This window comes from Sus scrofa, chromosome 2 (genome assembly GCF_000003025.6).
Source record: "Sus scrofa isolate TJ Tabasco breed Duroc chromosome 2, Sscrofa11.1, whole genome shotgun sequence".
Lineage (NCBI taxonomy): Eukaryota > Metazoa > Chordata > Mammalia > Artiodactyla > Suidae > Sus > Sus scrofa.
In genome coordinates, this window is record NC_010444.4 from 150,304,276 (window position 1) to 150,320,504 (window position 16,229).

Consider the following 16,229-nt stretch of genomic DNA (forward strand, 5'->3'; position numbering starts at 1 on the left):
AGTGTCCCACCCCCATCTCCTAGAGGTCAGTTTCATTTCCAGAAGAATCTGTGAGTAGGGGGTGGGACTCAGACCAAAGGGAAGCAGTTCTGGACAACTGGGTCCAGCTCTGGGTACCTTTTCCAGCCCAAAGGGCGCCTTTCCCTAGGAGGCTGGACTGTCCAGAGGTGGTCGTGACGCAGAGGACTTGCCTGGCTGAGTGGAGGACGTCTGGGACTCCACGTCGGTAAGGCCAGTTGAGGCGCCCGCCCTGCCAAGGGACCGTTACCAGAAGGTCGCACATGGACCCCTCTCCTCTGTTCGTACGGGGTCTCCTGCCTGAGGGAGCAAAGTGGGAAGTTGAATCCTGCCAACATCATGCCTTCGATTGAGAGCAGATTTTGCTGCATTCCTCTGGAGGAAATCACGGTAGCAAGTAATTCATAGAAAGCAAAGCCCAGTGCCTAGTGCACTGTGGGTGCTCACAGGGTATTTGGTGAATGAGCGAATGAATGAAAAACAGACTCTTTCTTAGTGAAGATCTCTGCTAAGCTCTAATGTGGCCTTTCTGACTCTCCACCGAGTTGCCCACCTGGGTGGTCCATGGCGCTTCAAATTTAAACTAAATTTAATGAACATACTCTTTTTAAAAGACGAAAAAACCCTTTCTTCTCCATCCCAGTCAACAGCTGGAGCCGTCGTCGCATGGGTTCGTCATCAGAAAGTCGAGCTCATCTCCACTCCCCTTCCCTTCGCCGTCCCGTGTGCAGGCTGTGCCCACAGCTGGCTCTTCCTGCTCCCAAACGTGACCTGAACTCTTCTTCCTCCACTGTGGCCACTTCCCCGCGTCCGCAGCCCCAGCCACGGCAGCCGTGTTAGAGGAAATGGTTGGGGGAGGGGATGGGGCAAGTTCAAGCTCAGCCGGAGGCAGGCGTCAGAGCCATGTGAGCTGCTGGGCCATGTGATTCCAGGGCCGCGGGGTCCAGAGGCGGTCCTAGCGCTGCCCTGCAGAAGCCGGATCCGGCTGTGGCTGCGCGCTCTGTTCAGGGTGGAGCATCCCCAGGTGTGGTGGGAGGACTCATCGTTCCCTGGGCACAGGGCTCTGAAGGAGCAGGAGGGGCCCTTCAGAGTCAGCCCCCCGGGTTGGTTTTGTGGCTTTGTGGGCCGCCCCCTTGCTGACTTCACAGGACACTGCTGGGCGGTGCCCTGCAGCCCACAAGTCTTACTGTCTTTTCTGAGCGCATCACCCGCCAGACAAGAGGTCCAGACAGGCTGCACCGCGCTGTCCTGCTGCTCCCCGGGCTGTGGTTACTGCTCGGTGCTCCTGCCACAGCCCCACCCCTCTCCTGGCAGAATTCCACTCTCTCCTGCCTGTATCATTTCAACAGCTTTTTCCTTACATCGGCTTAATTTTGTGCAAAGCACAGGTCTTTCTCCATGGGCTGTTATCTCTTGCCCTCACCAGCACCAGCAGGGCCAATGAAATGACGGCTTGCCAGTGGTCTAATGACACAGTTGATCTATTTTAAGCACCTGAAGCACACTCCACCCAATGCCAATCTTCCTGCAGCAAGCTGCTCTCAGCGTGCAGGGGCAGGGCCGGCCTGAGTCTGCTCCCGCTTTTTGGAATCTGGGGAAACAGCCCGGGGATCCAGACCCTGCCCGCCCAAGGACGGTCTGAGGCAGCCGTAAAATTAGCTCTTCACCATCGGCATGAGATGCTCTGCAAGGAGAAGTGCCTGTGATGCAGGATGATGGGGCACAGGAGCCTCCAGTGACCATGAATCCCTCTTTCAAAGGGCAGAGCCGGGCAAAGGAGCCTGGGAGGCCGCATTTCAGAAGGAGAGACGCCCAGCCCACGGCAGAGACGCCTGCGCCTCAGACCCGGTTCTTCTCCTCCTAAGCAGGAAACATTCTTTTCCAGCCACAGCCTGACTGGGTGCAGTTGTTTGCAAGTATTGGCTCTTCGGTGCTCGCAGCCTCCTGCGTGGCCTTCCCTGCTCTGCCTCGAGGGCCCGTCCCTTGGGTTACAGGGTCCTCGCCCCTTCACAGAGCTCGCCTGGCGGTGATTGTCTCAGCCACTGGCGAGTTCCCCTTATTCCTGCCTCTTACCCCTTTCGGCCTGTGAGCCACACGGCGGCTCTGTGAGGGGCCTGTTTTGTTCTCTGCTGAGTCCCCCACATTCATTACCGCACTTGGCGCAAGGCATGGACGGCTCATGCCAGCTCGTGTTTGCTGATTGACTGGGTGCCAGGCACGGGGCTAAGTTCTTCACAGACATACATGCTCTGAACCCTCGTGCACGTCCACGGGGTCAATGCCGACAAGACCCTCACTTCACAGGAGCAAACGGAGGCTCGGCCAAGAGGAAGCCGGCCCCAGATCTCCTGTTTAATGAGTAATGGAGCCTCGAATGAATACGAGAATGGACTATTTACTACGCCCATTTTGCATAGAAGGGAAATGAGGTTCCAAGGGGCAGCCTCCTGGCCCAGGTGCCACGCGCTGGGAGCTGGTGGGGCAGGTGTTGGAAAGCATCAGGCTGACTCCGAGCCTCTTTTTCCTTCCTTCCTGCTTCCTCCTTCTCCTTGTCACCGTCTTTCCCCACTTGACTGTAACGGGGGCCCCAGGGTCGGGGGGAGTGTGGCTTTGGCAGGCGTCTTCTAGTTTCCTGTCGGATGTCCCCACATTGCTCTCCTGTTCACTGGGACAGCGACACAAGCCCTGTGCTGTGTGGCAGTGTGCCAGGCGCTGTGGGATCCGAGATGCGCAGGACAGAGCGAGGTGCACACAGTGCAGGGGCTTGTGTCGAGGCGTGGCCACAGCACCCTTGCCCTAACCCCCGTGGGTGCTGAGAGCGAAGGAAGGAGTGAAGGAGACAGGCCGATTGCCCGGGGCGGCCTGGGAGTCGTTTGTGGAGAAGCCAGCTTTCAGCCTGGACCTTGTGAGGTAGCTGGGAAGGGGCAGGGGGCGTTCCGGAGGGCCAGCCCCCTCCCTCCCAGGCAGGCCCTCCACAGCCCCTGGAGCACAGCTTCTGTGTCCCCGTCTCTGGCTCAGCGGGGGGAGGAAATCAGGAGATGCAGAGAGTTTCAGGAAAGGTCAGGCCGTCTGGTTGTCTGTGGAGCGTGAGGGGGACGGTGAGCAAATGAGGCTGGGGCGGGTGAGGATCGGGTCTTGGAGAGCCGACACGCCAGGCTGGGGAGGACTTGGTGCCGTCTCTGGCCCTTGAGGAGCCCTGAGAGGTTTGGAGCTGAGCCGTGGCCCCCAGAGCTGTGCATTATTTACGAGCATCTCCCTGGCAACGGGCACCTGATGGGCGGGAGACCGGGGCGGTGAGAGGCTGGCTGAGCACGGGCAGCAGGCGTGCGTGCAGGAGAGGGGGCGCGGGGGCAGAGCCTGAGCGGGCGGTGCGCCCCAGCCCCGCTGTGCATTGCTCTCAGCAGGACTGCCCTGCTGCCCACACGAGGACCTGCTACCTGATTCCAATTTCTGGGGCTCTGGCAACTGATACTTTGAAAACGAGGTTAGCCACCACCCCGAGACGCCCGAGACAGTGTGTCTGATAAGCACCTGAGCTGTGGCGTCGGACGGCCTGGGCTGAGGTGCCCGCTCAGCCACCAGCCAACTCTGCGGCCTTTGGCGTCCTGCTTTCCCCTCTGCAGCCTCAGCTCCTCCCGGGGGGGACTCCCGGGAGCACCACGTGGGGCTGGGGTGGGGATCCTTAGCGCACACTCAGTGCAATCCATTTGAATGTCTCGGGAAACCGCCTTTAAATATAGGCATTAACAGCCCCTGACAGGGTTAGACCCCGAGGCCTCGCGGTCATTCCCCTGGGAGAAGAGAAAAGAGAAAAGAGGCGTATGTTGCTAAGCCAGGACTTTGTCGCTCTCACCAGGGAGGGCTTGATTATACGTCAGACTCTGTTCCAGGCTTTCCACGAACCGTCTCTTTTGATCCGGGTGCGAGTCAGGAGCGAGAGTAATGTCGTAGGGGACAGTCCTGACGGAATCGGGAGCCTGTCACGCTGGACCAGGAGTTGGCAAACGTTTTCCTCCAAGGCCAGGTGCTAACTCTTTTGGCCTTTGTAGTTCAAGTGTGGTCCGATGGATGAGGTGGGAATGCAGTCATAATTTATTTCCAAAAATACAGGTGCGGGGATTTAGCCCCTGGGCTAGTTTTGCTGCTGCTGCTGCTCGACCACCCGACGCCCACGTTCTCTTGCAGCTGTGAAATTCCAGTCGAAACTGGCGATGCAGGAAGGCCTGGTCTCTCTCGCCACCGGGTTCATCTTCTTGCTCCAGGGGAGGGGACTTCCGGGCTGCTAAAGGTTTCCCTGGAGAGGGAGACGCAGAAGGGGCACGAGAAGGCTTCTCCATGCTCTGCACGCCCTCATTTTCTGCACAGTCCACCGTTCGCACTCTGGCCTTACGTGGCTCTTCTCAAGTGACCGCTAAATGCCAGGCTGCCCTGGGATCGGTTGTGTAAACAGCTCTTGATACGCAGGCCGGAGCCTCTCGGCTTTGGGGAGAGACCTCCTACAGGGCGGTATTCCATGCCCATGCCACAGCATCGTCGCAGCGTCTGTCCTGAGCCGTCTCCTCCTCTGCTCCCCGTTCACGCTTCCTCCCCACCCAGAGCCCCCCGGTCCCTGGTGACGCAGCCCAGGAGCCAGAGGTTCTGTCCAGCCCATTTCTTCCTGGTTCTTTGCAAGAACGTTCCCCCAGATCCACAGCGTACTAATGGCACTCAGGGTATGCTGCCCATCCCCAGGGCTTGGCCCGTGACCTAGGCTAGCCAGAGTGTCCCGTGTGCCTGTGCCACAAGGGTCTGACATCAGACCCGAGAGGGGCCACCAGAGTATTCCTGAAATTGGATAGGGATTTCCTGGCAGGAAGCAATCCTTCCAGAGGAGACGAGGCTCTGAGGATGCCGATGCCGTCCCTGTCCCGTATGTGGGACGACGCCGTCTGGAAAACAAAAAGTCATCCCTGTGACTGTCGAGTAAAGCCCCCGAATCCAGCCGGGCCTGAAGCCACAGGCCGCCTAGTCCACCCCAGCTGAGACGCCCAGTTGCAGGAACCAGCAGATGCCCCCTGCCTTTTTTTTTTTTTTTTTTTTTTGTCTTTTTGTCTTTTCTAGGGCCGCTTCCACGGCATATGGAGATTCCCAGGCTAGGGGTCTAATCGGAGCTGTAGCCACCGGCCTACGCCACAGCCACAGCAACGCAGGATCTGAGCTGCGTCTGCGACCTACACCACAGCTCACGGCAACGCCAGGTCCTTAACCCACTGAGCAAGGGCAGGGATCAAACCCGCAACCTCATGATTCCTAGTCGGATTCGTTAACCACTGCGCCACGACGGGAATTCTGCAGATGCCCTTTTTGCTTTAACTTCGCTGGGTTTCTGAAAGTAGCAACAGAACGCATCCTAAGTGAGGCACTCGCTGGTGTTATTTTGCAGTTTTCCCCATTGGCAGTTACTTCACCTAATTGCCCTCGCTTACCCAAATCCATCCTTAGGCTGACGCGTCCTCTCATCCGCTCCTGCAATGCTTTGATGCCCGCTTCTGCCGTCCCTGGTCTTTGTTCTAGAACATTCTTATGGTTGTGGGTCATTTGCTCAAACTCAACATGGCTTCTTCATGGTTTATTCCTAGCACCCCTCTTAGCTTATAAGCCCCTTGAGGAGAGGAGACCGGTGTCCACAGGGAATAGTGGGTTTGCCCCACAACTGCGGGCAGCAGGCCCTGGGTAGTCAGAGCCTTGCTTCTGGAGCCAACAAATCCATGTGTGCACCGGGCCTCCAGTGCATGAGAGGCTGTCGAATATGGTGAAATAAGTAGTACTTTAAAATAATGCCAACGGAAGTTCCCATTGTGGCTCAGTGGAAACAGATCTGACCAGCATCCATGAGGACACAGGTTCGATTCCTGGCCTTGCTCAGTGGATTAAGGATCCGGCATCGCTGTGGCTGTGGTGTAGGCCAGCAGCTGCAGCTCTGATTCGACCGCTAGCCTGGGAACGTCCATGTGCCGTGGGCATGGCCCTAAAAAAAATAAATAAAATAACACTAACATAGGCTAACTAATATTTCTGAAAACATAAAGAAGTCCTCAGATGATCTGGATGTGGTTACACGATGTAAACAAGTGGAACATTTTTTAGCTTTTTTGTTCGTCGTGTTTCTACACTTGACTTGATGACGCGAGTTGTGCCACAAGAAAAGGTGGAAAATCGAATAAAAATAACGGAGTCCTGACACTTGACAACCTGTCCATCACTGGTTAATGCAGAAACATAAATTTGAACTAGATCACGGACCTTAATAAACTAGAAGCTAAAATGCTACAGCTTCTAGAAGAGAATACGGGAGGATCTCTAATGACCTTCAGGTAGGCAGGGATTTCTTGAAACACTAAAAGCAGCAAAAATGGGCACGAAATTCCAACAGACACTTCACAAAAGAACATGTCCAAAGGCGTGTTGGGCCTCGTTAGTCACCAGGGAAATGCAAATGAAAGCTATCTCCTCACACCCACAAGACGGCTTAAATGCCTCCGGCGTTGGTGGGGGAATGTGAAAAGGTACAGCAGCTTTAAAAACCGTTAGGCAGTTTTATGAAAACGCTACGCACGCGTAGTGAAGATCCAGTGACTCCATCCTGGGTATTTACCCATGAGGAATGAGAGCCTAAATCCGCAGAAAGATTTGGGCGGGAATGCTCCTGGCAGCTTGATTCATAACATCCCAAAGCTGGAAAGAACCCGAATGCTCATCTGTGGACAAATGGATAAGCAAGTCTTGTTTCACTTCTGCAGTGGAAGACTGCTCAGCAGAAGGCACAAACCAGCAACTGATAGGCACCACGGCATGAATGAGTCTCAAAAGCGTGCGGAGTGAAAGAGCACATCCTGGGTGATTCCGTCGTCTGAAGTTCAAGAACGGGCAGGACTGGTCTGTGTGGATGGAACTCATAAGCGTTAACCTCTAGTTGGGGGGAGGGCGACGGATTGCAAAACGTTACAGCCGCTTGGCTCCCGTTCATGGAAATGTGCCCTCTCTTGGCTGAGATGCTCTTTACATGGGTTTATGTATTTGCCAAAACATTTTGTATTTAAGATCTTTATATTTCATTATTTGTAAATGATACCCAATTAGATAGATAAGGAGAACCTCCTTTTATTTATTTTACTTTATTTTTTTGTCTTTGTGTCTTTTAGGGCCACACCCGCGGCATATGGAGGTTCCCAGGCTAGGGGTCGAATTGGAGCTGTAGCTGCCAGACTACACCACAGCTACAGCAACGTGGGATCCGAGCCACATCTGTGACCTACACCGGAGCTCCTGGCGATGCTGGATCCTTAACCCACTGAGCGAGGCCAGGGATCGACCACACGTCCTCATGCTAGTCAGGTTCTTTAACCACTGAGCCGTGATGGGAACTCCAGGGAGAACCTTTTAAAAGAGTTCTAGGCTTAGAAACAGAAGAACGGACCCCTAATCCTGGCTTAGTGCGTCTGTGACGCCTTCTCATGTGCCCATCCGCTCAGCGAGTCTGAGGATCCGATGTTGCCATGCGCTGTGGTGTGGGTTGCAGACACAGCCAGGATCTTGCATTGCTGTGACTGTGGTGCAGGCTGGTGGCTGCAGCGCCCGTTTGACCCCCCTCGCCTGGGAACCTCCATCTGCCACCGGTACAGCCCTAAAAAGGAAAAAAAAAAAAAGAAAGAAAGGAAAAGAAACTACCCAGTGAACACTGCCCAGGAAATAACCACACCAGTGAAGCTGCACTAGCGTTGGCGGATGCCCTCTGTCATCTCCGCTGACTCAGGACTTTGCGCGTGGAGCCAGGTGTTCCCTGGGGCCTGGGGGGTGCCAGGACCGCGAGACCAGGAGAATGCTAGCATCCCTGCAGTGTGCGCGCTCAGGAGGAGCTGCTTGTGTCCGGGGACTCGAGGAAACCCTCGGACATCTTGTCCTTGGGAAGGTGGGGACACTTTGTATTTATGGCTCTGCTTTGTGGTCCCTCCGTTGGGCTGTAGCCTGGGGTTCTGCATGCATCTCCAGGTTGAGGAGAGTCCAAAGCTCAGACAGGCTCACTATCCAGCCTGCAGGGCTGGTCCTCCACCCCGGGCCCTCCGCACCCCACGCCCAGCGCAGGGCCCGAGACAGACAGAATGAGTGCCTGCGTCTGCGTCCATCCACGCTCGGCCTTATCTGACCTCCCGTCCGTCTGTCACGTGGCCGTGGAGCGCTGCCCTTGTCCTCCACCCCCCCTAACAATCCAGCTGCCTTCTGGGGGCGCTTTCTGCATCAGCATGGCCTCGCCCTCATCGAGGCTGTGTCTCCTTGGAGTCGCCCCGAGTCCAGGTCGCTGGGCCTCCCCTCGGCTGATGGCCCCCAGGGGCCCCCTGAAACCCTCTGTTTTACCGCTGGAATGTGTTTGCTGACCTGGATTCTTGTGGCTTCTGTGACGTCGGTGCTTTGGGGAAATGCTAGTTAGCCAGTCCAAAGTCCACCTGAGCGCCCGACCTTCGAGAACACTCTGGGGAAAGCCGGAGGGGCTCGAAACGGGGCAGGCGTGCCCCTGGTCTGCGGCCGTCCCTCTGCTTCCCCTCTGCCTTGCGCTCTCCCCGGAAGGCTCGCGCTTCTCAGCAGATAGTGTGTCAACACGCCCTTTGTGTGAGTGGGATTTGGGGCTTCTCTGTTTCTCATCGGAGAATCTGTCCTGTGCCAATGAGTCCGGGCCTCTGGCCCACATGTTAATTATTGTACCAGGGCTCCTGGAGTCGGCTGGGGACAGAGGGCCTCTTGGGCTGGAACTATTCCGGTAGTTTTTTTTGGTTGTTTTTTTTTTTATTTTTTGAGGCGTTCATCTAGCTTAGGCTGTGAGGATGATGTTTCTTGTGTGAGCGCCCCACTCAGCTGGGATTTGGGAACCAGCTGTTGGTGAATCTCTGGGGATTTGTTGAACTTCTGTTGGAATGATGATCTTTTGCTGCCATGAGGGTCGGGAAGTAAACAGCGGCTTTTTAGGACACAGGATGGTGGACAGGGAGTCGAGGGGGTCTGCCCGCCTGTGTCTGTGCAGGTGTAGGCGGACAGCGCGCTGAACTAGGACCTGGAAGGCCCGGGTTGGGGTCTGAGCCTCCACCATCTAAAGGAGATGGAGTGATCTCGCCTCACCCCATTCATGTTCGGTGATCATCAAATAAGGCAACACATGAAAAAGACCTTTGCGTCAGCCTCTGTCTTGCTAGTTTTTAAATCGAGGCTTTCTTTCCTGGGCTGTTGTTTGACAGAGATGTCAGCAAAAAATTTTTTTTTTAATCTGATGACTTTTGGTTGTTGGCTCTGATGACTTTTGGCTGTTGGCTCTCTTCCTTTCATCATTAAAATTTAATACAGTTCTGGGCAGAAACGGAGCCCAAGGCGAATCCAGCCTTATGCGGGTTGTAGGTAGACGGGGCAAGGTAGACAGAGCCCCTCGGTTGTGGGTGTAGCGTCCCCCATTCGCACGCCTCACCCCGTGGAGAGGCTGTGCCCCCAGCCACGCGTTTCGGTGCCTCGCCCAGAAAGCAAGGTCTCTGTGGTTACGTGACGATGAGAAGCGACGCAGGCCGGGGACCACGGGAGGGAGCGTTGTCCTTCTCTCTGCGTCTGGAAGGGCAGTGAGCAGCCAGACCAGAGGGGAAGAACCCTTTCATCACCCCCGTCGGAGCAGGTGACGAGTCCCGGCTGCCGGGCGCAGCCTGTCTCCCTTCAGCTCCCTTTGTGGCTCCCAGATGCGCGGGAGCTCCCAGGGTCCACCTGTGCCTTGTCGGGAAGGACCCTCGCACACCTACTTTTTACTGCTGCCGCACTCCGCACGGATCAGCCCTAACACTTTCCAGCTGTTCTTTTTTGAAAAATTGAATTGTAGTTGATTTACAATATTGTGTAAGTTTAAGCTCTTCAGCAAAGAGACTCAGTTATGCATGTGTGTGTGTGTGTGTATGTGTGTGTGTGTGTGTGTAGTTTTTTCGTATTATTTTCCATTTTAGGCTATTACAAGATAGTGAATCCAGTTCCCTGTGCTGTGCAGTGAATCCTTGTTGCTTTTCTAGTTTATGTGTGGTGTCTGTCTGCTATCTGTTAATCCCACACGCCTGATTTAGCCTTCCCTCCTCCCTTTCTCCTTTGGTAACTGTAAATTTGTTTTCCACGTCTGTATGTTTCTGTTTTGTATACAGATTCATTTGTATTACTCTTTAGGTCCCACCTACAAATGATAGCATGTAACATTTATCTTTATCTGACTTACTTCACTTGGTAGGATAATCTCTAGGTCCATTCTTGTTGCTGCAAATGGCAGTATTTCATTCTTTTTATGGCTGAGTAATATTCCGTTGCTCACCCATACGCACCACATCTTCTTAAGGCAGCCTTCTCTTGAAGCACCCCTGGGCTGTCTCCATGCCTTGGCTATTGGAAACAGTGCTTTTACGTTGTTCTTCAGGCAGTTTTTACCCGTGACTAGCCTGATGAGGCAGTGGGGCAGGAGTAGTCAGGACAGAATGCCATCTGCCTCGAAATGCATCTTCCAGGACCTGTGACACATGTTCACATGAAAGCACCTCTGTCGTGTCTGTTTTGGAGTGGGACTCCCCCAGGGTCGAGGGGGAGCAGGGTACACGGGAGGGAAAAAGAAGGAAGGAGGTAGCCATCGTAGGCTGTCAGAGTGAAGGGGAGCCTGCCAGGAGATGGGGGAGGCTGGCAGGGACCCGACCATGCAGGCCCTTGTAGACCATGGTCAGGAGTCCGACTTTATCCCAAGAAGAAAGTGAAGCCATTAAATAATGTCCAGTGCCCCTGGTAAGTGGTGAGGTTGGGAGCGAGCATCATGGGATTTGCTTCTTGGAAGCATCACTGTGGCGACTGTGCGGAGACATGAGTGGGAGAGGAGGCCACTTAGGACCCCAAGGCAAGAGGGCCGGCAGTCGGGGTAGGTGGACAGAGCACCTCCTGTTCCACGGGCATTGCGTGGTATTGATTTCCTGCAAGTTTTTATACCCTTGATACTATTTACAAGAATAACTGGGAGTTTATACTGGTTTGCTAGAGCTGCCAGAACCGTGGATCACCCGTGTGGCTTAAGCGACGGAAGTTTGTCTAGTGATAGTTCTGGAGGCTAGAAGTCCGAGAGCCACCTGTCCGCAGGGGTGGTTTCTTCGGAGGCCGCCCTCCCTGGCTGTAGACGCCGATTCTGCCGGTGCCTTCGCCTCGCCCTCCCTCTGGGCATGTCTGGGTCCTCCTCTTCCCTTTGGACAAGGACACCGGTCCTGCTGGGGTAGAGTTCACCCCCGGGGACCCCATTTTAACTTAATCACCATTTTAAAGCCCCTCCCTCCAAGTCCAGCCACATTCTGATTTTGCCAACATACTCTTTTTCTTGGCTTCCCTCTGAAGGGGATTTAGATAACCTTTAGCGTTTCTATTATTTGTCATTGTCCATCCCCCCCCAAGTAACTGCGGTATGTGTAGGAAAAGTTATATAACAGCTTGAGGGATTTCATTTCTATTTTGGTCTTCCACCAGAATATTGACCTTGACGAGGCTGCGAATTCTCTGGCAGCGTGGTTTAGCCACAGAATTTCCTGCACTGGTTACGGGTTATTCCTTAGGAACACATCTGTTGCATCTGCCTTCCTTGCAGGTTCCAGAATTTCCTATTGTAGGAAACAGCTGTCAGGTGCATCCTGACCAAAAACGAAACACCTCAACTCATCCCATGGGTGTGTCTAGACATTTGTGGGGCGCCCACAGAATCCTGCGGGGTTTATGGACATGCCACGGGGGAAACAAGCACACAGGTAACAACGTTACAAGGTCGACTGTGCTCTGGGTAAATCCTTCTCCAAATGGGGTCCCCACAGCAGCAGCATGAGCATCCCTTGGGGACTTGTTGGAAACGCAGATTCTCAGCCCCCACCATGGACCTTCCAGATCAGAAACCCTGGCCGTGGGGCTCAGCCGTTTGTGGGTTTGTTTTCGTTTTTGTTTTTGTTTTTTGTCTTTTGTGAACCCATGACATATGGAGGTTCCCAGGCTAGGGGTCGAATCGGAGCTATAGGTGTTGGCCTACACCACAGCCACAGCAACGCGGGATCCGAGCCACATCTGCAAACTACACCACAGTTTGCGGCGATGCCAGATCCTTAACCCACTTAGCGAGGCCAGGGATCAAACCCACAACCTCATGGCTCCTCGGCGGGTTCGTTAACCGCTGAGCCATGACTGGAACTCCCCATCTGTGTTTGGACAAGACATCCAGGGACTCCGATGCCTGGTCAACGTCGAGAAGCACTGCTTAGTCGGAAGACGCTCACGTGTGGAGGAGGATGGGGAGAATCTGGACGTCTCTCTCAGAGTTTGTCGCATTTGAGGTGGTCCGGGAGGAGTAGGCTGGATCTTGGTATTTATATGTAGACGAATGTATTTACTACAGTTGCCATCTGCATGTTGATATATTTCTTTTACAAAAGTAATTAACAGCCTGGACTCCAGCTTGCAAGATCTGCTAGCTGTCCCCTCCGTGCATTTTCACTGGCTCTCCGTGAAGTAAGGCTTCCTGCAACATATGCTCGGCTACAGAGCTGGTAATTAGGATCGCAGGCATTTTGTTGGAGGAAATTTTCCATTCTGCTCATTGCTTGAATTCGATTCTACCTTTAAATCCTTAAGACAAAATCAGGCCAAAGCATTCTAGACTCTCGCGGTAGGTAGGGATCTTCCAGACCATCTAATAACCCAGCCAAATACCCTGTGAGCTGACTTTGAACTGTGGGGGTCTCAGAACACGCAGCCTAGACAGACACTTCTCTGTAAGTACCGCGAGCTAACCGATTGCGCCACTGGGGCTCCAGGACACACTTCTGCTGGCCCATTGGATGATTCTGCAGGCGGGGCTCAGCCAACGGTGGCTCAAAGGTCCGTTCTGTCCCACTGCCTGTCTTTGTAAATAGTTTTATTGGGTCACAGCCATGCCCATTCACTTACAGATTGTCTAAAGCTGCTTTTATGCTACAATAGTGCCACTCTGTAATTCCTCCCTAAGACTTGGCATTTGTAGGAAGTCTTAGGTGGCAGGTGACGAAAACCCAGGTCAGGCTAGTTCAAGGTAAACAAGAATCCCCTGGCTCCTGGACCTTTGAAATCCAGGGAGGGTCTGGTTGGAGCAGCCGCTCTCGGGACCCCAGTGGACGGTCGTCCCCAGTGCGTGCTGCCCTGGCCACACGTGCCCGGCGCTGAGCTGTCTCCTGCTCGCTCAGGCTTCTCGCTCCTCTGCCTTCCCTGTCTGCCTCCGTTTCCTTCCCCCCCCGTCCAGTCTGTTAATCACATCTTTTTTCTGGCCCAGAGGATCCTGGGTTCTGATCCTGTCTGTGCTATTGAATACAGAAATCTGAAATACGACACCCAGACATGCAGAAAATCAGAAGCCCTCAATCAATGTTTGCTTTTATTCTCTTAGAATCAAAGCATGTTTAAGCTGGCCAAGACACCAAAGTTTATCTTACCCGGTGGCCCCGGGTGACAAAGTGATCCGTAACTGTGTTTTATTTGACTCTGTGTTTTATTTCTTTTTTCCTATGTTAGCCAAAACTTTAAAAACTGAGCGATTTTACTTTAAAATCCAGATTTCTGGTTTCACTGAGCCCTGTCCCCACACGGCAGGAGTCACTTGAGATCAAGTAGGAACTGCGTCTCTGGCCGCCTCTGCCCCTGGCTTCGTCTCGCCCCATCCACTCACTCCTTTCTGGGACTCCCACCGCCTTGAGCCCCGGCTCTGTGCTCCCTCATTGGATGCAGTTATCCATCTGATTCCCAAAGAGCTGAGACCTGTCTGTCAAGCCAAGGGACTCTGCAGCCTCAGCCACCTTCCACATGTGGGAAGCTCACTGGTTTCGTCTCTGAGCAGCCCAGCTGGGAAGGTCCGTCCTCTCAGCATCCCTAAACGGGTTCAGAGGCCCTGCCCTGAGTCTCCCGGTGTTTTGAGCAAAGGTCTCAGGATGGCTCTGCAAGCGGATGGTCTTTTTACCCACCTGCTAGAGGGATGCTCTTTCTCGCCTTCCTCACCTCCTCACGAGCCCTGCTCCAGCCGAGGGGTGGGGTGGCCCATAGACACATGGCATTCGTCGTCTAGTTTATTTTGGGCTGAAATGTTTGCCTCTATAAATATTCTAAAGAACGGGAGTTGGCAGACTTTTTCTGGAAAGGTCTGCTAGTAACACACACACACACACACACACACACACACACACACACACGCCTCAGCTGTGATAACCAAAAATGTCCCCAGGCGTTGTCGGGCGACCCCCTGCCAGAACAGATCAGGGAAGTGTGGAGAATTGCCCCTGGTTGAGGCACCACTGATCTAGAAAGAGGCTTGGAGAGAAGGCCACTGTGGTAGCCCAGGGGAGAGGTGCTTGTGGCTGGGCCAGGGCTGGTGAACCGGAGATGAGGCTGAACAGGAGAGCTACCCGCGTGGCTCGGCGGCGGATGGACCGTGACGGTGGCTGCGTCAGGACCAGCGATGCGTTTCAGGGCGCGTCCCCCGGCAGGACTGATTGCGGTTTGCGCAAGTGACACCATCAGCTGGATTTCAGACCCCACAGCCCGTGTTCTCAACAGACACTTGCTCATCTTTCTGCCTGCGTGTTGTTCCTCTCTGCCTGGTGGGGGGGGGGCACTCTGCTAACAGACCAGGAACAGCTCTTCCTAAAAGAAACGACGACTTTAGGAAAGAGAAACCATCTGCCAGGCTGAGGGAATTAAGTATGTGTTTAATCCCTCTGTGTTAGGACGTTGTTTCAGTGCCAGTTGACTCTTTCTTAAAGGTTTGTGAGGGCTGGCCAACCTCACATCAGAGAAAACACACTCTGAAATACTCGGAAGGGCGTCGGCAGACTGTCTGTGACGGCACTTTTGATACACAGTCACATGTCAGGGTGTCTGAAATTCTCATCTCAGTGCCAAAGACTGTGTGAGGCTTCAAGTCGCTGACCCAAGGGCTCTCAGCCTTTGATGAACAAGCCTCTCCGGAGGAGCTTATTGCAAACTCTGACTTAGTGGGTCTGGGGTAGGGCCTAGGAATCCGCATTTTTATGATCCACACCCGGCTTTCCCCCCCACCCCAGCCCCAGGGGATTCTGAAGCAGGTGGTTAGCTGGTCACTTTGAGAAGCACTCACACAGCGGAAAGCACCATGGAGGGATTTGTTCTGCTTTCATGTCCACCACCGGCTTCTGTAACCCCCTCATCTCACCTGCCGTGCTGGCTAGTGTTTCTCACCACCGTGGCTCCAGAAAGCCCCCGACGGCTCAGACGACCCTGCAGCAGCACCCTTGCTCCCATACCCTGCCCGCAGCAGCCAACGGCAGCCCCCAACTCAGAGTGGCTCAGACAGTCTAGACGCATCGGCACGTTGGAAGAGGGGCAGATCCAGGGCAGGTTAGTTAGGAAATTTGGCATCATTGTCCAATACCCACCTGGAGTGGCTCCCTTAGAGTGACTCCTGAGTACCTGGGCTGCCGCTGCAGCTTCCCAGGGGGACCGCGGTCGCCAGAAGCCAAGAAGAGCGCGGTAAACCTGCCAGGACACACACGCCCGCCTGACCTCCGCTCATGTCTCCTCGGCCAGGAGCGGATCCCGTGCTTTGCCGAGGGCCGTCACTTGGCCAGAATGCGAGCATCAGTTTGCACCAGTCCGGATTCCCTCTCTAGGTCCGGGAAGAGAGCACAGCCTTTGCTGAAAGGCATGGCTGCTCAGGGGAGGGTCAACCAAATGGCCTTCCCCAGAAGAGAGAGGTTGGGGGGCAGAGGAGGAGAGGAACGGCTGCTGGGAAGGCAGCCGCTGTGTAGCACTTCGCCTGCCCTCGGCCCTGCTGCAGGTGTCGGTCGGGGCAGCGCCCGTGTCCACCTGGTCCGTGGTGTCCTTGGCGGGAAGCTGTGGGGCGTGTTAGATACCTGAGGTCCGGATGGTTGTTTAAATTGGTAGCAGCTCAGGATTTAGATGGAAAATGTGAGGAATTAGGCCATGAGGGAGCAGGTTGCAGAGGATGAAATCCCAACTCTCCGTTTTCTTTTTTTTAAGGGACTGAACTGTATTGGTTCATAGAATTGGAACATTCCAAAGCACAGTGGCTTCAGGCTGGTCTTGATTTACAGCCTCGAGTGAGGCACCGGGGGACCTCCCGCTCTCCCTCCCTCTCT

General features: G+C 54.4%; 1 protein-coding gene across 21 annotated transcripts in view; it reads left to right on the plus strand.

Annotated features, from left to right (window-relative positions):
• ABLIM3 (actin binding LIM protein family member 3) overlaps nucleotides 1–16,229 on the plus strand; it is a 163,030-nt gene that overhangs the window by 44,091 nt on the left and 102,710 nt on the right. For 3 of the 21 annotated variants that reach the window (XM_021084990.1, XM_021084992.1, XM_021084993.1), the window contains exon 1: nucleotides 8,457–8,661. The exons of 13 other annotated variants lie outside the window; for them this stretch is intronic. In XM_021084990.1, the coding sequence (XP_020940649.1) occupies nucleotides 8,472–8,661 (190 nt within the window). In that variant the 5' untranslated portion in view covers nucleotides 8,457–8,471. Of the gene's footprint in view, nucleotides 1–8,413; nucleotides 8,662–16,229 lie in introns of those variants that run through there. 5 more of the 21 variants (XM_021084983.1, XM_021084982.1, XM_021084985.1 and 2 more) reach the window with 5 other exon arrangements.